Here is a 22,846-nt window from a genome sequence, read left to right as displayed (position 1 = left end):
AAGAAAAAAAAATAACTGCCTGAGACTGGGTAATTTATAAAGGAAAGAGGTTTAATTGACTCACAGTTCCACATGGCTGGGGAGGCCTCAGGAAACTTACAATAGTGGTGGAAGGGGAAGCAAACAAGTCCTTCTTCACATGGCAGCAGGAGAGAGAAGTGCCAAGCAAAGGGGGAAAAGCGCCTTATAAAACCAGCAGACCTTGTGAGAACTTATTCACTATCATGAGAACAGTATGGGGGTAACCACCCCCATGATTCAATTAACTCCCACTGGGTCCCTCCCCTGACACATGGGGATTATGGGAACTACAATTAAAGATGAGATTTGGGTGGGGACACAGCCAAACCATATCACTTACATAGACAAAGTTTAGGGGAGCTTAAAATAATTTCAACATCTTTCTGTACAAGGCTTAATGCATAGTTACAATGATCTGATTAGTCAAGGTGGTGGTTTTCTTTTGGGAAAGGTATGTTTAACATTCCACACTGAAGATGTAACCGTCATGGTGTTTTTTGGGTCATCTGGTCTGAGTTAGGTACAAGACAATAAAGGAGGTGGTTAATCTATAACAAAGATCTTCAATAAGAAGGGGAGGAGTCCTGGTCTCTGGTTTTTCCTAGTCATTTACAGAACAAGAACAATAAGGAAGAGAGTTACTCTATGATCTAAGAAACATAAGTTGCAAACATGCTACATGACACAGTCTCCAGGACTTAATTTTCCCCTTGGCATAATTTAGAGGGTCCTGAAAATTTATATTCTTTTATAAAAGTGATGGTAATGTCTTTAGCTACTAAGGAATAATTACAAGAAAGATTTTCAGATTATTTTTCGCCATATTTAACAAAGTGAGCAGAGTGATTTCCATACTGAATGTTTATAAGAACCTTTTATAATGGTCCCAAAATCTTTTTTTCCCTTGTCATTGTTTCAAGAACTCCCCTGTCCCCCTTCCCAGCCATTGCCTTTAGTAATCAATTGCTGGCTGGGAATCACCTGCCCTCTTTCTCCTTGCTCTCCTTCACCAGATGGTTGCCATGTTGCTGCTAATGACCTGGATAAGAACATCTTCTCCTTAAGCTGTGGGCCCCCTCTCTCCCCACTGTATCTCCTGACCCCTGCCACTGTTAAGAGTCCAGAGTCACAAAATCTCGTGTTTGCAAGGGCCAGGCTGCTAACCTAAAGAAGTGAAGCAGTTTATGTAGAACAGTGGGAAACTAGAAAATTGGATAGCACTTGAGGGAAATGGGGCTCCTGTTTCTCATACTCCAGCCTTTTGTTACCAGATGGAGTGTGGACAAAGAGTAGTCAGAAATTCTGATTTTTCCAAAAAATTTTTTTATGTAAAAACAGATCAGTGTGATATTTCCTGATTTTTTAAAACTTTACGTGGGCTGCAAATTGTTGTAGCCTTCCGATTTTTAATCCTATCCCCATCTGGACCTTGGCTGGTGGCTGGAGTTGGCTCAGTCTAGTGCTGAAGACCCAGATAGCAGTACCCAGAGCAGACCCATACTGCACCGTCAGGTCAGCGATGCACCTGCACATTCTTCCCTCCAGACATCGCAGCCGGGACCTTCATCACCCCCAGGCAGGGCATCTGTTGGAATGTCCTGCACCATGGTTTACACAAACATAGACGCTTCAGCATGACCATGCAACTGGAGTAGAAGGTCTGTGTGTGTCGAGGGGAAGCAGAGGCAGAACTGAAATGGTGTCAGAGGTTATAGAATAGACTTTTGGAGTGGGAATTTGGAATGTTTTCCCATGGAAATAATGGAAGTACGGGTTCTACATTATCATCATTTTCATTCCATCACCTGCCTCCTTAGTTTAATAGGTTTTAAAGCAATGACTTTGACATTTAGCAGCTATTTTTAACTTTTTGAGTTTAGGGAAAACGTATTTCTGAGTTCCAAAGACCTGAACAATAAATAAACTTTTGGGGGGTCTATTTGAGCTCTATGTATGGATACTCCTTTCTGCATTACAAGGATGTGTAATATAAAATTTAAAACAACTTGTCAACAATGAAGAATGAAATACGAGGACCCCCCCCACCAAAGTCTGTTTCTAACCATTTTCATTCATTGATGAGATTTATATGCCTAAAATACTTTAACAGAATTATACGTTTATTTTTGGGTTAAACTAGTTGTCTCTTTGAGGATTTTAACTCATTAAAGAATTCTGTAGGAGCTCTATGAAGAGAATGCCTTCAGAAAGGCTCATTAAAAAGGAGAAGCTGACCTGGTATGCCACTAATGTTAAATGTTGCAAATTGATGTAAGTGGTAAAACAGAATCAGTGTGTCATACTTCTTAGTTTCAGGAATTAAACTGGTCTTATGTTTGGTCCTACATCAAAGACTAACAAGGCATGGTGTGCAGTTTTTTTCTCATAAAATATAGTTTAAAAATACTAAACCTCTTCTAAAAGATGAGGGCTTATTTTCAGCTAAAGCAAAAAGCTAAGACATCTGTTGATACACATCCATATCGTAATAGTGGGTTTTCCAATAGGAAATTGCTCTTCAATTAATGTGGAGTTGGACAAGTCACACATATAACCTTTCTAAGCCTCAGTTAACTCATCTGTAAAATTGCTATAACATAGGGTGGTCTCACTGAATGGGATAGAATATGTAAATTATTCTCATACTGTCTAGTGTGTAGACAACATGTAGTATGTGGTTGCCATTACTGATACTATTATTTGTTTGGATTAGGTCCATTGAGGCTGTTCTGGGACTCTGGCATTTATTTTCATTTTTTTGTCTTATGTCTTTTGTTATATTTTTTAATATCTTTATTGAGACAAAATTTGCATACCATAAAATTCACTCATTTAAAGTATACAGTTCAATAGTAAATTTTCAGAGTTATGCAACCATACCACAATCTAAGTTTAAAACATTTTCATCATCCCCTAAAAACAAACCTTGTACCTGTTAGCAATCACTCACCATTCCTCTCCCTGACAATTTCCTACAGCCCCAGGCAACCACTCTCTGTCTCTATAGATTTGCCTATATTTCTGGAATTTCATATAAATGAAATTATATAATATGAGGACTTTTACGATTGACTCATTTCACTTAGTATAATGTTTTCAAGGTTTATCTACGTTGTAGTATGTATCAATACTTTATTTCATTTATTGCCATATGTTGCTGAAAATATACCATATTTTGTTTATCCATTCATCAAATGATAGATGTTTGGGTTGTTTCTACTCTTTGGCTGTTATGAATAATGTTGCAATGAACATTCATGCAAGTTTTTGGGTGGATGTATGCTTTGATTTCCCTAGGAATGGAAATGCTGGGTCATATGGTAACTCTATGTTTTACAATTTCAGAAACTGCCAAAATGTTTCTTCAAAGTGGCTATGTGTGCCATTTTACATTCCTGCTAGTAATGAGTGACAGTTCCAATTTCTCCATATCCTCACCAATACTTGTTCTTTTCCATTTTTGAATTATCACCATCCTAGCAAATGTGAAGTGTTACCTCATTGTGGTTTTAATTTGCATCTTAATAATGACTGATGATGTTGACTGTCTTTACATGTGTTTATTGCCTTTTGTATATCCTCTTTGGAGAAATTGCTATTCAGATTCTTTGCCCATTTTGTAGTTGAGTTGTCTTTTATCGTTGAGTTGTAAGCGTTATTTATATATTCTGGAGATGAGTCCCCTATCATACATGTGATTCACAAATACTCTCAATGCATTCTGTAGGTTGTCTTGATATTATTTTTATTAATGCATAAATCTGAACTGTTTTATCCTTCTATATTTAATGCTTCCATATCCTCTTAACTGGTTTGCACAAACTTTCTTTCCAGCCTCTGTTTCTCTACCTTGCTCTCCAGTCTGTGCATGAGCCCCTTCAGGTCCCTGAGGAATATTTAAAGCCATATGACTTTATCCAAGACAAGAACAGGCATCACTATGCAGGAATGGTGTCCCTTATGGATGAAGCAGTAGGAAATGTCACTGCAGCTTTAAAAAGCAGTGGGCTCTGGAACAACACGGTGTTCATCTTTTCTACAGGTAAGTCTGTCAATAGGAAAATCATCTCTTGGCAAAGCCTAGGACATAGTATTCGATAAGTGGAATGAAGACAAATTGGAGTGGTTAGCATTGCCTTATTAAAATAAATGCAAACTGCAATAGTGGAGACATGATAATTGTGGATGGAAAGATGTATCTAAGGAAGAAGAATGATGCACTTCCCCCGTTCCCTCAGATATCACAATATTCTGGGACCGTGGCTTGAAAACACATGTTCACTAACTGAGTAAGTATGAGTGGACATCACTCATATACAGGGCTGCTGGGTAGTGAATCCCTAGAGTGGCTTGTTCCCAGCTCTCTCTACAACCCAGACATCTTCTATGGTCACAACTCCCGCCAACCAGAAGGGTCTCTATATCACTGCAAAGAGACAGGTTGTGACATTATGAAGACAGATAAATAATGGAGCCATTCAAATCTATGCAAGTGTCTCCAAGTTTAGATTTTTTTTGTATTAAAATTGTTTTTGGGGTCGGGCGCAGTGGCTCACGCCTGTAATCCCAGCACTTTGGGAGACCGAGGTGGGTGGATCAACTGAGATCAGGAGTTCGAGACCAGCCTGACCAATATGGTGAAACCCCATCTCTACTAAAAATACAAAAATTAGCTGGGCATGGTGGCGAGTGCGTATAGTCCCAGCTACTTGGGAGGCTGAGACAGAAGAACTGCATGAACCCAGGAGGCAGAGGTTGCAGTGAGCCGAAACTGTGCCACTGCACACTAGCCTGGGCGACAGAGCGAGACTCTGTCTCAAAAAAAATTTTTTTTTTCTGACAGTAAAAGTTATATATGTTATTATAGACAAATTAGAAAAGGGAGAAATAAAACTCATAATCTCAGAGATTACTTTTGAAAATCATTTTCATTATGGCGATGCCATTCTGTTTCCTAATCTGTTACATATGCAACTTCCCCCTCTCATTAGAGACGGTTTTCTAAAATTTCACTGTGATGTGCTTTGGGTGTAGATCGTCATTTATTCATCATGCTGAGTACTCAGAGAGCACTTTCAATCTGAAAATGCAGATCCTTTTGTTATGGGGAATTTTCTTATATGATTTATTCTGGAATTGTGTGGCCCTCCATCCCACCTTCCCCTATTTTTTCTGTACAGAACTCCTATTATTTGGTCACTAGGTCAGTCCTCTAATTTTTCTTAGTTTTTTTCCCCTCTCCTGTTTTCTTTATTTTTCTTCTAATATTTGGGAAATCTTATGTTTTGTAAGCTTCCTATTGAATTTATTTTAACTGCCATGTCTGTTAATTACCAGCAACTCTTTTGTGTTTTCTGATAATTCCTTTTTTGTAAAGTTCTGTTTTTAATTTATAGATGTCAAAACTTGTTTCCCCAAGGCCTGTGCTCTTAACCATTACTCTTAAGTGTGTATTATGTGTGTGTGTATATATGTATGTATATACATTTTTTTAAAGTTTGCTGATATTGCCAACATTATCTCTCTTCCTTTTGAGTCCTCTTTTTCAGTTTGTTTATATCTTTGTTATAGTCTGTCTTTAATGAGAGTGGTTTGGTTTTCTCAAATCCCTAGAGATTCTTGGCTGAAATCTAACAATTTGATTGGAAACTCCAAGTGCAAGGTCAGGGCTTGTCATCTGGTGAGTTTTACTGTAACATGACCATGTAGGGGTGAGGTGACATATTGAGGAATTCATCTTGGTATTCTACTCATACTTTTGTGGTTTTGTTTTTTCACGAGTTGTTTTGTTTTGCTTTCAATCATAGTTATTGAATGTGGCATTTGTTGAGCAGTTACTATGTGTGGGCCGCAGTTCTAAGTGTTTCATGTGAATTAGTTCAGTGAATCCTCATGATAACAGATTCTCTGAGAACTATTATTGTCCCATCTTGCAGATGTGAGAACTAAAGCATAAAGGGCATAAGTAACTTGCCCCAGGTCACGCAGCCAGGCAGAGCCTGGCTCCACTGCAGTATCCTGCCTCCCAGATGATGATCTCAGTGTTCTCATAGGACCTCGTGATATAGCAGAGCTTTCCATATGGTGTGCTGCAATACTGATCTACTGAGGAGCCTGGGCAGGGCCAGAATAGCATCTACTCTGAGCAGCCTTGTTCACTTGCGTGGGTGCTATCTAAATACTATAATTTTCTAAGTATGTCCTGCTGTGAAAAAGGTTAAAATTTGTTTTTCTCTCAAAACTTACCCTTCAGAAAAAAAAGGGAGACATATTTCAACCCTTACAAGATCTCTCAGATTCTGGGAGTCATTCTCAATTTAATTTATTTTGAATATCCTGGTATAGCATTTTGATCAGTGCTGGTTTTGAATGCCTAGAGAAGTCACTAGAAAGAATCAATTTAAAAAAAAGATGCTAGGACATTTAACACTGATGTAGCAAAATTATTCCTGGGAAATGACCTCATTGTTGCAAGAATTGAAAGTCAGAAGTTTATAAAACAAGTCTTTGTTCTAGAGATCACAATTAGACAATTTCAGGACAAATGATTTTCTAAAGTGAAAGTATATGTGGATTAATGTGTTGTCTGTGGGCTTCAATGTGCTCAGACAGAAGTGAAGATGCTAGTTCTGGAAGACTGTATTAAATATCTCTAAGTGGCTCTTGTGATAACGTTCCCATCAAGAATGCATGGGAGGCTGGGTCTGGTGTCTCATGCTTGTGATCCCAGCACTTTGGGAGGCCGAGGCAGGCAGGTCACTTGAGTTCAGGAGTTCAACACCAGCCTGGGAAACATGGTGAAACCCTGTCTCTACAAAAAATACAAAAATTAGCCAGGTGTGGTGGCATGTGCCTGTACTCCCAGCTACTGGAGGGGCTGAGGCAGGAGGATTGCTTGAGCCCAGGAGGTTTAGGCTGCAGTGAACTGAGATCGCGCCACTGTACTCCAGCCTGAGTAACAGAGCGAGACCTTGTTTCAAAAGAAAGAAAGAAAGAAGAGTGCATGGGAAGAGGTGGAATACAATTTTTTTTCATGATATTTGAGAATGGAAAAATATTTTAAGATAAATATTTCCTATTATATGATTGCAAATGTGTATGTATAATTGTACTTTCAAACAGATAGTTGACTATTTCGTAAACATCTATATTTATTCAAGCTGGTGGTAATAACATTTGGAGCTTCTCACTGTGAAAATGAGGATCACCTTAAAATAGGGTTGTCTTATATTTTGATACTGTATTAATAGAAATCTTAATCTTGGACCATCTTTGCTTTGTTAGGTTAAATGCAACTTGACCGTGCGTATGTATTTTTATTATACTGACGAATTCAGTTTGCTAGGGTTTCATTTAGGATTTTTGCATCAATTCAGAAGTGGAAGTAGAGTTAGTGGTTTCTTTTTTGTGTCAGGTTTTGTTGTCTTGGTTGTACTCACTGCATAAAATAATGTGGTTAGTTTTTCCATCTTTTTCTGTGCTCTGGAATAGTTTATAGAATGTTGGAAAGATCTTTCTGTTTAGCTGGTCCCTGAAGGCTTTTGTGGAGGCATTTAAAAAATTATTTCCATAGTTTACATTTTTTGCTGAATTATATCTAGGTGTGTGTCTTTAAAATGTTTTGAAATTAATTTTGCCTGAAATATAGTGAGCCCTGGAACTGCATGCTGAGATGATTATTCACTCCAGGAGGCTTTCCTTGTTCATTAGCTTATTGCTTTTGTTCTACTTGATTTATGTCTCAAAAATATCTTTAATTATTGTGTTGAATCCCTGATTCAGCTTTTCTCTCATCCTTTTCTTTTTTTTTGTCCTTTTTCTAGCCTTTGGAGCTCTTCTGCGTTACCAGTTTAGACACTTTTGCAATTTTAATCCTATACCTTAATATCTCTAACATAGATTATTGTTGATTGTATTTTTAGTTTTTTTGCAATGCTGTCTCTGTTTCAATCAGTACCCTTTTCTTCCAAGCTTGTTAGTATAGTAGTGACGACTATTTAATAAGCATTAAACCTCAACGTAACCCTGTGAGATAGTAAACGGTTTCTTGATCCCGTTTACCAATGAAGAAATCAAAACTTATTTTTAAAAAATAAAATAAAAAAATAAAGATAGGGTCTTGCTATGTTGCCCAGACTGGTCTCAAACTCCAGGGCTCAAGTGATCCTCCCACCTCAGACTGCCAAAGTGCTAGGATTATCGGTGTGAGCTGCTTAAAGAAATTAAGCTATTAGCCCAAAGCCACACAGCTAACAACTGAAAAAGCCAGAATTCAAACCCAGATATACTTGAGGTCAAAACTCAATTACCCTAATCAGTTGTCTTTTTGCATCTCATTTTCTTTTCCATTTATTTCATCCTATTGTACTGCATTTCTACGCTTGTGTTCACAGGACCCATCCTTTTCCTGAACCTTTCTGAATAGAACTTTTCTAAGATCTTTATTTTTATAGGAAGTCATTGCCAGCTAGATGTTCTTCCTCGGAGTATAGTGGTGAAGGATCTGCACACACAGAATGTGTGGCCATCTTGTGGCCTCTGATCACTGTTTCCTGGTTGATTCCTTCTCAAGTCTGCAGCTTGAGGTCAGGTTGATGCATACATCTCACAGATTTCCTGGTGGCATATAGGCATTAAGTGTTCTACTCTATTGAACCTGACCCACCTAGTTACAGTTTCTTCTCTTTTGGCGCTCTAATTCTTTGACAGGCTAAAAGAACCCCAGACTCTTCCTATCTCCACATTTTCAGGGCTTTATTTTTGGGGACATTCCTCGAGATACACTGTGCCAGCACTGCCAGACCTTCTCTTTTCCTGCCTATTGTCTTCTGGGAGTTGTGATCTCTAAGCACATAGAAGTAGAGGAGGTAATAATTCTCCTCTGTTTAAATTAGTGCCATCCCTTCTCAGGCTGTCTTCCTGCCTCTCTTAAGCTAGGTGGAGGGCTGTGTGTCATGAGGCAAAGCAGGGTGGGCCAGTTCTTGTTTCCTCAGCCCAGCTTCTCTGGTCTTGTAGTTTATGGACATGTCTCCAAGATTCTGGCATTATAAGCTGTCTGTCCGTCTTAGTTTCTTATGTTGTGATGGGGTTTCATCTTGTTCTGTTTGTTGTTTTCGCAACAACACAGTAGTTGTAGTTCAGGGAAGCAGCACTAGTGGCTGTTAGGAAGATACCATTTTAATCTGGATGCTTGTCACCATGGCTGATCTTTGTAGTTGCTAAATTCCAGGAACCTGCACAGGAATCTGACCTGGAGTAAAATGAGTTAAAGTTAGAGCCAACTCTTGAGTAACTAGGTCATGAGTTAAAACCTGGAAAACCGATTCTGCAATCCTGAAAACAGTGATTGACCTCAACATCTTAATGTAGCCATTGTATATTTATATTAACTCTTTTTTTTTGTTTGTTTTGTTTTTTTTTGAGATGGAGTCTCGCTCTGTCACCCAGCCTGGAGTACAGTAGCGTGATCTTGGCTTGCTGCAATCACTGCCTCCCGGGTTCAAGTGATTCTCCTGCCCCAGCCTCCCAAATAGCTGGGATTACAGGTGTGTACCACCATGCCTGGCTAATTTTTGTATTTTTAGTAGAGACAGGGTTTCGCCATGTTGGCCAGACTGGTCTCGAACTCCTGACCTCAGGCAATCCACCCACCTCAGCCTCTCAGAGTGCTCGGATTACAGTCATGAGCCACCACGCCCAGCCTGTATTAAGCCTTACCAGAATAATTAGTTTTACTGACATTTAGATGAGGGTTTGAATATAAGGAGAAACCTAATTTGCCTTTCTTTCTCCAGAGACTTCTGTGTTTATTGACAATTTCATTTCCTGAAGTTGGAATTAATAATGTGCTATAATAATGTAATTATAACCCAAGGACCTGGACTAACTAATCACAGAGCAGTGATTCATTTTTTCCCACTTCTCTCACTTTACTTCACTTAGTCCTGCACTTCTTTATAAGGATAAGAATACTGGTTGCATTCAAAGCAATAAATGTTGAGTCCATTAGTACAGAAAACCATGAAAATAATCTAGCTTCCTCGTGTCAGATTATATTTGGTGATCGGTAAAGGCAAAGGCATAATTTTTAGATTGTGATGTTTGATAAAGCTAACTTTTAAAAATTTCTGTTGTAAGCTGAGAGAAATCCATGAGGCTTTTCATTTCACCTCTACCCATCATCTTAGCATAGTTATTCTCAGTGCGCTGTCTGGGGACCACCTGCGGCAGTGGAGCATTTGTTAAAAATGCAGTTTTCAAGGTGATGGCTGCACAACATTGCGAATGTTCTAAATGTCACTGAATTGGATACTTTAAAATGGCTAATCTTATGTAATGTGAATTTCACCACAATCTTAAAAATTCAGTTTCTCAGACTCTATCACAGCCCACTGAATTAGAAACCCAGGGGCTGAGGCCCCAAAATCTCCATTTTTAACAAGAATTCAGGTGACTCTTTTGTACACAGAAATTTGAGAACCTCTGAGCTAAGGTAACTCTTATTCAAACTTTGGGAATTTACCTTACAAGGAATATATGTAGTTATTTAAATTTGACATATATTTATGTTTATACCTATATCCTCCTCACTAGGAGGAATATATATATGGCAGCTGGAAACCAACCGGGTTTGAAGTTCAACCTCTCCTAGGTAGTTTTCATTTCAGGTAAATGCACCTATTTCTAGAAATAGACTCTTCAAAAAGCTGATGAGAAAAGTTTAAATTTAATTATTCTGCTTCCCATGTTCTTACTGCATATAAATCACAACCTTGATTGATTCATGCCATTTTTTCTGCAGTGTGTGATTAATACCACTGTTAACAAATGTTGTCTTTTTCATTACACACATACTATTCTGGGTTTGTTTTTTTATTTCTATTTTTTATTTTCATGGGTATATAGTAGGTATATATATATTTATGGAGTACATGAGATATTTTGATACAGGCATACAATGGATAATAATAATATCTGGGTAACAGGGATGTCTATGCCCTGAAGCATTTATCATTTCTTTCTGTTACAAACATTCCAATTACACTCTTTTGGTTATTTTAAAATGTATAATAAATTATTGTTAACTGTAGTCACCCTATTAAAGTCACCCTATTATTAATGTTATTAAATACTAGATCTTATTCATTCTATCTAAGTATATTTGTGTACCCATTAACCATACCCACTTCCCCCCCTACCCTCACCCCATTACCATTTCCAGCCTCTGGTAACCATCCTTCTATTCTCTATCTCTATGAATTCTATTGTTTTAATTTTTAGCTCTTACAAATAAGTGAGAACACGTGATGTTTGTCTTTCTGTGCTTGGCTTATTTCATTTAATATAATGACCTCCAGTGCCCTCCATGTTGTTGCACATGGTTGGATCTCATTCTTTTATGTGGCTGAATAGTACTCCATTGTGTGTATGTAGCACATTTTCTTTATCCATTCATCTGTTGATGGACACTTAGGTTGTTTTCAAATCTTGGCTATTGTGAATAGTGCTGCAATAAACATGGCAGTGCAGGTATATCTTTGATATACTGATTTTCTTTCTTTTGGGTATATACCTAGGAGTGGGATTACTGGATCATATGGTAGTTTTGTTTTTAGTTTTCTGAGGAACCTCCAAACTGTTCTCCATAGTGGCTGTACTAACTTACATTCCCACCAACACTGTACAAAAGTACCCTTTTCTCCACATCCTCGCCAACATTCGTTATTACCAGTCTTTTGGATAAAAGCCATTTTAACTGGGGTGATATGATATCTCACTGCAGTTTTGGTTGGCATTTCTCTGATAGCCAGTCGTGTGGAGGACCTTTTCATATACCTGTTTGCCATTTATATGTCTTCTTTTAAGAAATGTCTATTCAGGTCTTTTGCCCATTTTTAATCAGATTATTAGATTTTTTTCCCATAGAGTTGTTTGAGTTCCTTATGTAGTCTGGTTATTAGTCCCTTGTCAAATGGATAGTTTGCAGATATTTTCTCCCATTCCATGGCTTATCTCTTCATGTTGTTGGTCATTTTCTTTACTGTGCAGAAGCTTTTTAACTCAATGGAATCCCGTTTGTCCATTTTTGCTTTGCTTACCTGTGCTTGTGGGATATTACACAAGAAGGCTTTGCCCAGTCCAATGTCCTGGAGAGTTTCCCCAATGTTTTCTTTTAGTAGTTGCATAGTTTGGGTTCTTAGACTTAAGTCTTTAATCCATTTTGATTTGATTTTTCTATATGGTGAGAGATAGGGGTCTAGTTTCATTCTTCTGCATATGGAGATCCAGTTTTCCCAGCACCATTTATTGAAGAGACTGTCCTTTCTCCAGTGTCTGTTCTTGGTACCTTTGTTGAAAATGAGTTCACTGTAGATGTATGGATTTATTTTTGGGTTCTCTATTCTCTTCCTTTTGTCTAGGTGTCTGTTTTTATGCTAGTACCATGCTGTTTTGGTTACTATAACTCTATAGTATAATTTGAAGTCAGGTAGTGTGATTCCAACAGTTTTGTTCTTTTTACTCAGGATAGCTTTGGCTATTCTGGGTCTTTTGTGGTTCCATATAAATTTTAGAGTTATTTTTTCTCTTTCTATGAAGAATGTCTTTGGTATTTTGATAGGGATAGCATTGAATCTGTAGATTGCTTTGGGTAGTATGGACATTTTAACAATATTGATTGTTCCAATCATGAACATGAAATATCTTTCCATTACTTTGTGTCTGCTTCAATTTCTTTCATCAATGTTTTATAGTTTTCATTGTAGAGATCTTTCACTGCTTTGGTTAAGTTTATTCCTAGGTATCTTATTTTATCGGTAGCTATTGTAAATGGGATAACTTTCTTGATTTCTTTTTCAGATTGTTCACTGTTGGCACGTAGAAATGTTACTGATTTTTATGTTACTGATTTTTGTATGTTGATTTTGTATTTTGTAACTTTACTGAACTTGCTTATCAGTCCTAATGGTTTTTTTGTGGAGCCTATAGGTTTTTCCAAATGTAAGATCATATCACCTACAAACAAGGATAATTTGACTTCTTTCTTTCCAATCTGGATGCCTTTATTTCTTTCTCTTGTCGATTACTCTAGCTAGCACTTTTTAATTCCAGGTTTTTTAAATCCAAGGATGATACTTCTAATCCTTCTACGATAGAACATAATCAGAGTTTGAGTCCCAACTTTCCTGCCAATGAGTTATATGTAGAGTCTAGCCTCGGTTTCATTATCTGTTAAACGCAAGTTGATTGACCATTCATTTGTTCACTCCGTCTTTCATTGCAGATAAAAAGATAACTAGGACATAATTCTCCCTTAGGAAACTCACACTCTAGTGAAGTAGACAGGTACCTGTATTATTATTATGCAGTGGGAGTATTAGGATGAAGCCCAGGGTGCTGTTTGCACACAATAAGAGCCACCTCTCAGAGCCCAGGGTGTGGGGAGGCTTTCTGAGATTGAAAGGTTGGGAATGGCTTGGCCAGATAAGCAGAGCACAGGTGGGGAGGAAATTGGGCAGCATTCTAGCCTGTGAGAAAGGAACATAAACAAAGACAGGGAGGTCGGGAGAGCAGTCCTGGAGGGGGGTCTGCATTGCTGGAGCCTGGACTGCAAGGTGGAGAGCAGCGAGATGTGAGGCTGGAGAGCACGACCCAGGGGTCCACTCAGAAGGGGCCTGTGCACATGCAGGGAGGAATTGCTAAGGGTCTCATGGTGACAGTGAGGCACTGAAAAGTTTTAAGCAGGATCAGATTTTCATTTTAGAACTGAAATGGAGGGTGATTGGAAGCAGGCCAACCTTTTAGGAGGCTCTGATAGTAAAGAGGGGAGAGAAGATAAGGAGCACTTGAATAAAGGCAGGGGGAAGGTGGATGGAGATGAGAGGACAGATTTAAGAAATACATAGGAGAGCTTGGACCACTCGATGTTGAGATCTCTTTTTACTAGGAAAGCTGATGGTTTTGTAATTCTGCAAGTTTTCAGGATGTTGTCAGTGCTAATGAAGGCCTTTGTTGGCCTCCCATTGGCACTGGATACATCTGCAGAGAGCTGGAAAGAGAGTGAAGCCCATGGCCAGAGTGCCCACATAATCCACATAGCAGTAGTGCATCGGAGTGCATAGATTCATAGTACACATGAGACGGAGAGCAGAAATGGTTTGGTTGTCACAGTAACTTGAGGGTGAAGTTTCCATTTAGTGAACAGGCATCTGCAGTGCTCAGGCCAGTCCTGCAATGGAGAGGTGTCCTGCCTCAGATGTCAGTAGCATCACCATTGAGGGACGGTGACTGGATCCTGTTCAATAACACATTTCTACTTAGACAAAGAGAGCAATTTATTGCAGAGCCTAAACTTTTAGCACTTATTATCTGAGCTTTCACAATATTACATGTGATTTAATATCTCAAATGGAGTTAATAATCTTAACTAATTCCTCTAAATCTTACGTCCCTTTTCCCCTTACATATAAGAATTTCCTTCAAAACTGGTAGTTGGCAAAGAGAGAGCTCGTTCAAGGTTTTAAATATACTTACGCAATTGGCAGACTTATAAAATATTATAGAAATTCTGTGCCTGGAACAAAGTAATATGTGCTAGGAAACCAATCTCACTGGGTTCTTCAGACACTTAAATGAATTTCTGACAAAGCTAAGGAAAAGCTGTTACGTGAATAAATCAGTGATTGTGTCCACACTGTCTTACTATTTGCAATTACACATTTATTTGGCGCATCTATCATAGAGGAAAATTACAACCCATGCCTCAAAATAATGAGACTTGAATGAACTTTTCCATAGCCAGTCATTAATTCATGGCACCTCTTTAGATTTCACCTGTTAATGTCCACACTGAGAGCATGTTGGATCACTTTAAAATTTTATTAGTAGTAGGTACTAATTTGTTGATTATTTTATTGAGTGAAAATAATAACCAATACATTTTACTGAACAGCCACTCTGATTTGGTGTCCCCGGCTGAGTTACGAAGCAGAGGTTCCAGGGCTGGGGATGGTAGTCCCACCTCCCCTCTTTGTCTCTGGCTGTTCTCAGGGATGCGTTGCCCTTTGGGTACTCGCGATACTTCCCATGGGTTAAAGCACAGGCAGGCCTTCTGCCAGGGAACGCAGGATTGTGGGGAAGCTGGTTGTTTACCTCCATCTCACTTTTTCCAGTGTAGAAACCATGAATTGGGCCACAGTGGGGTGGGGGGTGTAGCAGATATGGACATTCAATTCTCTTACCATCTCCTCAGAGTTTTTCACTTCTCTGTGACCCTGGAAACGGACTTATTCCTCATATTTGAGTTCTGGGATGTTGCTGGTGATAATCTTGGCACCTTATATTTGTTTTGGTTTTCTGTGGAGAGGAGTGAAGCTAGATTGTGTCTGTGTTACCAATTTGGAACTGGAAGTTCCAAAATCAATAATCAATACATTTTAAAACCACCCCCACCCTGCACCAAAGGGTCTTGCATTTGTATTCTCTGTGTCAAACCATTGAATTCACAATCCCAGAGTCTAAGGAAAAAATGCCTCTCAATCTCTATGTTTATCAGATCTTCAATGTGTTATTATAGTACTTAATATGTGCTATGCTATGATGTCATATTGTTGATATTATGAACTTTTAGCAGGAGAAACATGAAGTAATCATGATTTTCACAATTCTGTGAGAAGAGAGCACTGTGGCCTTTCTATGAGTTTGTAATTAATGAATATATATGTTCATTATATATATAAGATATATATATATCTTACATATATATAAAATACATATATATCTCACATATATATATCTTGAACTTCCTTGAACTGAGCATATTTATTGACTAAATTGCAAGAAACTTTCCAATTTGTTTGGGCTTACTTTAATCTCGTCTTTTGCACTCCACTTTAAAGGTCACATTTAACAGGAATCCATTTCTTATATTTTATGCTCCTCTCAGAATTCACTGGAGCCAAAATTCTCTGTGAGGCAAGAGGTATGTTATGTTGGACAGGCTGCACTGGAGGATGAAGCAAAATGAAAAGTAGATTCTATGTAGAAATAATCACCTGGAAACCACAGTGACAGCAAGAAGAAGGGGCTGAAATAAAATCAGGTTGTCACAAGCTGTTAAAAAAATGCATTTACTTACATTGCTTCTTATCTGGTACCCGTATCTGCTGTCTCCTACAGTAGTAGTCTAGCCAAATATTTAAAGATATAAAATCTACAAATACAGACTAATTATTAATGTGTCTGTGAACTCTGCAAACAAATGTTATTGAATGCATTACTGTTAGGACTCCTATTTGGACGAGCAGCTAGGTGAGCCCTGTCTAAGCATAAAGACCTATGCAGGGCTTATCAAACTTCAAGACTCTGCTGACTAGAGATGCCAAACAAAATCATGAGGGAATTAGCAGGCACCAGTGAGACCTGCAGGCTTCGAGAAATCTCCTGAGGTAAGTGAGAAAGACAGCTTCCTATGTGAGCAGAGGTTCATTTATTTTGATTCAAGTTAAGGGTTAAGGGCAACTTGACATTTTGTATTACACCTATCCCTTCCCCACCCCTCTTTTTTTTTTTTTTTTTTTTTTTTTACTAAGGTGCTATAAGGATCTTACAAGATCATCTGATCTTAGAAAGAAATAAAGACCCTGGCCAGGCACAGTGGCTTGCGCCTGTAATCCCAGCACTTTGGGAGGCAGAGGCAGGCAGATCACTTGAGGTCAGGAGTTCGAGACCAGCCTGGCCAACATGGCAAAACCCTATGTCTACTAAAAATACAAAAATAACCCAGCAAGATGCCTTATGCCTGCAATTCCAGCTACTTGGGAGGTTGAGGCAGGAGAATCGCTTGAACCTGGGAGGCAGAGGTTGCAGTGAGCTGAGATAGCGCCACTGCACTCCAGCCTGGGTGATAGAGTGAGAATCCACCAAAAAAAAAAAAAAAAAAAAGAGAGAGAGAGAGAGGAAGGGATGGAGGGAAAGACAGAGAGGCAGGGAGGAAGGGAAAGAGAGAGAGGGAGGGAGGGAGGGAGGGAAAGAGACAGAGGGAGGGAGGAAGAGAAAGAGAGAGAGGGAGGGAGGGAGGGAAAGATACAGAGGGAGGGAGGCCGGGGGGAGAGAGAAAGACAGAAAGAAAAGAAAAGAGGAAGGAAAGGAAGGAAGGAAGGAAAGAAAGGAAGGAAGGAAGAAAGGAAGGAAGGAGAGAAGCTGGGGAGGGGAGGGGAGGAGAGGGGAGGAGAGAGAAAGAAAAAGACCTAGAGAGGGACGTTGGGACTTTTGTAAATACTCAGGAGGCAGATGGCCTGGGTCCAACACTCACCTCCCACTGATGCCTATGCAATCTTGGGCAAGATACTTAAACTTCCAGTGCCTTATTTTCTTCATCAGCGAAGTGTGGATAAAAATTATAACTACCTGATAGTACTGATGAGATTGCAGCACTTCCTGACACATGCTGAGTGCTTTATTGTTATTAGGTTGTATGATATAATAATAGCTAAGTGGCTGGAGATGAAACCATTTCTAGCCTTTGTTCTCCAGTTTGCTTTTTGTTTGTTTTTATGGCTTCTATTTCCTCTTGTTACTCTCATCAGGCTATTTGCTACTACCTATGCTTATTATTCATTCATTCATTCACTTGTTCACCCATCAGCGGCACACCTGCCACAGGCCACACTCTCTGCTAGGCCCTGGGAAACAGTAGAGAATGAGGCTGACTATGCACAGGACCAAGTGGCTTATTTCCTAATTCAATAGTCTGTTAATGAGCATCAGGAATGTCAAGAATCCTTCTTCTACTGAAGATGGTTAGCAGTCTGTAACAATTATTATGACACATTTTTCATTTATATTTTAGCTTCTGAAAATCATGAGGAATTATTTTTTAAAGCAGTCTTTGATTTTGATTACTGAGAATACAGTATGTTTTGAGAACTTCATTATTTCCTCTGATACTTTCTTCTTTTTTTCTTCATATTTCTTATATTCTTTATGTTTAAATTGAAAGTGATTTATTATGCAAGCTATTGGATATGATTTTGGAGTTTTTTGTACCGTTAATTATTGAGGGAGCAAAGTTGAAATTCTGCTTTTAATTCATCTCTTTTTTTTGAAAAATTTATGACTTAAAAATGAAATTAAATAATCAAAAATTAAATGTGATGCTTAAAGGTCATTTTGTTTAATGTGATGAATGCTAGTTTACCATATACTACTAGAAAAATCAAAATTACATAAACTATTTTGCCATGTATTATTTAATTTTAATAAATATTTATGTTTTCATAAATATACAAGGTTCTTCCTAAAGTTATCTATCTACCACATTTTCTCATTTATTTATTTATTTTTATTTTTTATTTTGGACACAGAATCTCGCTCTGTCACCCAGGCTGTAGTGCAGTGGCATGATCTCAGCTCACTGCAACCTCTGCCTCCCAAGTTCAAGCAATTCTCCTGCCTCAGCCTCCACCTCACAAGTAGCTGGGATTACAGGTGCCCACCACCATGCCTGCCTAATTTTTGTATTTTTAGTAGAGACAGGGTTTCACCATGTTGGCCAGGCTGGTCTCAAACTCCTAGCCTCAGGCAATACACCTGCCTTGGCCTTCCAAAATAACATTTTCTCTTTCATTAACTATTCATTTTCCAATTTTTTAACTCTGAAAGTTCTTAAGTATATATATTATTATTATATTAGCAATCATATTTATAACAAAATACTAACCATTAATGATTGTAGTATTTTATTTTTATTATACTAAACATCTATACTTTGATTAAAATTGTAACATTATCTAGTAAAGGACATAGGAGGTGTTTTGCTCCAAATGACATCCAGAATGCATATCTATATTTGAAAGAGACTACTCAGATATTAATACTAACACCAAATAATGTGCCTTGTTTTACTGTGATGTAGCTACACTGATTATTTGTGCTGGTAAACTGTACCTCACCATTACTGATGTCCCAGGATGCCAGAAATGGTATTAAAGTATGCATTGGGCTATTAGGTCTTCTAGGGCTAATGCAGAGGCCATTTGGGTTTTTTGGGAGAACTCAACTGCCTGTGGTCCTATGACCAAGACTCCCATTGTCTGGCTGTCAGCTTAGGGCTCATTCTAGCTTCTGGAGGCTGCCCCTTATTCTTTGACTTTCTCCTTCCACCTTCAGAGCCTTTAACAGTGAGTTGAGTCCTCCTCATGTTTTGAATCTCTCCTCCTTTTTCTTCTCTCTCGTCACTCTAGTCTATTCTTCTTCCTTCTTTAACTTTTAGAGCTCATAATCTATGCCCTCTCCAATAATCCAGGATAATCTCCCTATATTTAGGTCAGCTAGTTAGCAACTTTAATTCCATGGCAACTTTAACTCCCTGTTGCCATGTAAGGTAACATATTCACAGGTTCTGAGATTAGGACATCTTTGGGGACCGTAATTCCATGCAGTCACTTTGGAATGATTGAAAATTTTTAGTATTCTTTCTGATCACCTCCCATCCTCTACTAGTTCTTTTCCTAGGAAAAACATTCACCACACATGCAAATGCTCGTCCTAATACTTGTGTGATAGTCCCAGTGTCCCCATCTACAGGGCAGCTCAGCAGACTTCTCTGCAAAACAGACAATAGCGACTCTATCACCACTGACCTCCACAAAAAAAAGTAATTGTCGTAGGCCTGGGAATAATTAATTGTTTAAAATATTGTGACTTGTGAGTGACTGTGAAGATAAGAACAACTTTGGGCAAATAGATGCTTTTAACAGCATCACACCTCAGAGCCTTTGAAACTTGAGCAGGAGCTGGCTCTAGTTTTCTTGGGAATCCATGGACTGATTTCTTCTACTTAGGGATTTTTTTGTAAATCCAGAAAAATACACAGTTAAGCTGTAAATAATTATAAAAATTGACGCCCATTCTTCAATCCACAAGTATATATTTGACACCTTGGGAACTTGCATTAATACTTTTTTGGTAAAATAAAAACCTCAACTCACCTGCATTTATTGAGCATCTTCTGTGTGATGAGCAGTGTCACCTCTGTGTTTATGCACATATAAAAGTTCCAGGTTCTGCTTTCAAGAGTTTACATTCTTATCTGAGCAGTAAAGCTAGCTATCCAACACACTTGCGAATAGTGTAAGACTTTATACAACTAATTTCTAAATGGTGTGACGTTGACAATGACAGTAAGTGCTGTTTCATAGTAGGGAGGGGAAATATGAGTGGAGTCATGTGAGAAGACTTCACATAGGAGCTGGGGCTTGAGCTGTTGATGGAAGGATGCTAGAGTTCAGATAGGCAAAGGGAGAGAGAAGGGTCCATTTCAGATGCCTCCATGGAGAAAATAATGGAGAATGATTATGATAGTAACAGCCAAAAATTTATGAGTACTTCCTGTAACCTAGTTGTTGTGCCAAGCACTTTACATATATCTACCCATTTAATAGGTACTACTATTATCCCCAATTTCTAGATGAAGAAATAGGTGCTTAGAGAGTAATGTAACTCATTCAAAGCACAGCACTTCCTAAGCGGAGGAATGGAGTCAAACTCAGGCCTGTCTGATTTCAGAGCTCAAGCTTATAATCACTGTGTCAGTTGGCTGTGATCCAGGTCAGCTTAGAGTATGGGAGCCATGCAGAGAAAGCCTGGAAAATTGAAGTTCTAGAAAGATAGGGCTGGAAAGGGTTTTAGAGACAATCCCCACACAATGTTTTCATTTTAAAAACAGAGACCCAGAGAGGCTAAGTGGTTGACTGATGTTGGAATGGAGACTTAGCCTTGTCTCTTACACTTGTCCTCTTACCACAGTTAGGTGAGTCCATCTGATAATGATGCAGAAAGGTTAGCGTTGCCCTGATGACTGTCAGAAGGCAGCTATAGGCTGCCTCAGTCACATGGGAGGTAAAGCAATATCTGACATAATACTCCTGGGAATGGATTCCAACATGGGAGAATGTAGTTCACTGAATTCTAGCTAAAACAAAGAGCTATTAGACTGCTCGTGACTTTTTGGCTGAAGTATGCCTTTTTGATACATATGCAGCTATCTTTTGGAATTGGGTGAAAATCAGTATATTAGTCCATTCTCACACTGCTATAAAGAAATACCTGAGCTGGGTAATTTATAAAGGAAAGAGGTTTAAGAGCCAGTTCCACATGGCTGGGGAGGCCTCAGGAAACTTACAATCATGGTGGAAGGGGAAGCAAGAACATCTTACATGGTGGCAGGAGACAGAAAGAAAGTGAAGGGGGAAGAGCCCCTTATAAAACTATCAGCTCTCGTGAGAACTCACTCACCATCACGTGAACAGCATGGGGGAACCGGCCCCCATGATCCAGTCACCTCCCACCAGGTCTCTTCTTCAACACCTGGGGATTACAATTTGAGATGAGATTTGGGTGGGGACACAGCCAAACCATACCAATCAGCATAGGACCAACTATATTTGCCAAAGAATAATGAAATTTTGTAGAGGGTCACGAAGTAATATAAAAACATGACTCTCTACAAAATTTCATATTCTTTTCTAGCTTGTATTCTACCCAGAAACCAGTGGTAAAAATGGGCTGATTGTGTTTTTATCTTTCTCAAGTTCTCCGCCCCTTCCGGTAGAAATATTAATGAGCAGTGAAATGGCCAGAGACAGGCAGCTGGAGGAAGATGGGGGCACTAAGTGAGGAATATGCATTCATGAATGAGCGGAAAATAGATGCTGGTGTTTTTGGTCTGGAATCTTTTTAACATTGTCATTAGTAATAGATTCAAGATAGACATTTAGGTTTCAAAGGGGGCGCCAGTATTATTAGTTGAAAAAACAAAAGTGATGCATTGTTTATACTCATCTCTTCTAGAATGTAAAAATGAGGATTTACCCTGTAGTAATATTTCTAAGAAAAAAAATGAGAGTTGGTTAGATTTTAGCTACTAAAGAACCAAAACAGGCTAATGCTTTCCCGTTTTACTCTCCTTGTGTGGGGTTCTCCTTGAGGGCAGTGGTAACTGCTGCACATATGTGTGGCATATACTTGTATCAAGGCATTCGCTCCAAAAAACGAGAGAGAGATTTCCCGGGCTAGCCTTTGTCGGCATTCTGTCCCAGATTCCTCTCCGCTTTGGGGTTATATAAAGATTGCTGTGGTTTTCTGAATTGATTTGAAGCTCTGGCTTAGTCAGCTGAGGAAAGACTACAGTCGCCTTCCTCCCCAGGAGTTTATCGGAGACTTGCTCTTCCGTGGAGGGCCTGGGAACGCGGTGCCTAAGCGCTTGGCGGGGGACCACCCCGCTGTGCTTGGCTTCAAACAGGCTGCTGTCCATTGCTTTCAGAAGCATGAGATTGCCCCATCAGGCCTAAAAACAATAATAAAAATATATTTGAAAAAAATCCCCAGTCACTTCTCTTGCTGACTTTGGCAGTTAGGTACAAAGCATCAGCAAAATGTTGTATACAGAAATTCTGCCTTCCAGGCTTGTTCCTTTCTTACAGAACAATCCTTAACCTTGTAGGACTCTTTTTTCATATTTTCTTAATGAGAAAATATTTCAGAGATTATTGGCACCACAGGTTTATTCCTTTCCAGTGGTTTACACTCTTAACTGACTGTAATCTTCATGATCTTTTTTTCTATTTTTCTTTCACAGTATGGGCCATATCTACTCAGCCTCTCCTACCGTGACTATTCAAAGAAAAGGATCTTTCCCTTTTCTTTTTCTTTTTCTTTTGTTTCCATCTCAGAACACTTTCTTGTCAATATCTTTTTTAAAAAAATGAGGATTGTTGCAAAAAATTTAGCAAACATTAAGAATGATATCCATTACTGTGGAAGCTAC

General features: G+C 38.8%; 1 protein-coding gene across 2 annotated transcripts in view; it reads left to right on the top strand.

Moving 5' to 3' along the window:
* The window catches only part of ARSB (arylsulfatase B), a 193,133-nt gene that overhangs the window by 25,735 nt on the left and 144,552 nt on the right, over positions 1 to 22,846 (top strand). For both annotated transcript variants that reach the window (XM_055297911.2, XM_055297912.2), the window contains exon 4: positions 3,856 to 4,063. In XM_055297911.2, coding sequence (XP_055153886.1) covers positions 3,856 to 4,063 — 208 coding nt within the window. The remainder of the gene's footprint in view (positions 1 to 3,855; positions 4,064 to 22,846) is intronic.

The sequence above is a fragment of the Symphalangus syndactylus genome, chromosome 11, assembly GCF_028878055.3.
Source record: "Symphalangus syndactylus isolate Jambi chromosome 11, NHGRI_mSymSyn1-v2.1_pri, whole genome shotgun sequence".
In the NCBI taxonomy this organism is placed as follows: domain Eukaryota; kingdom Metazoa; phylum Chordata; class Mammalia; order Primates; family Hylobatidae; genus Symphalangus; species Symphalangus syndactylus.
This window is presented reverse-complemented; position numbering and strand designations above follow the sequence as displayed.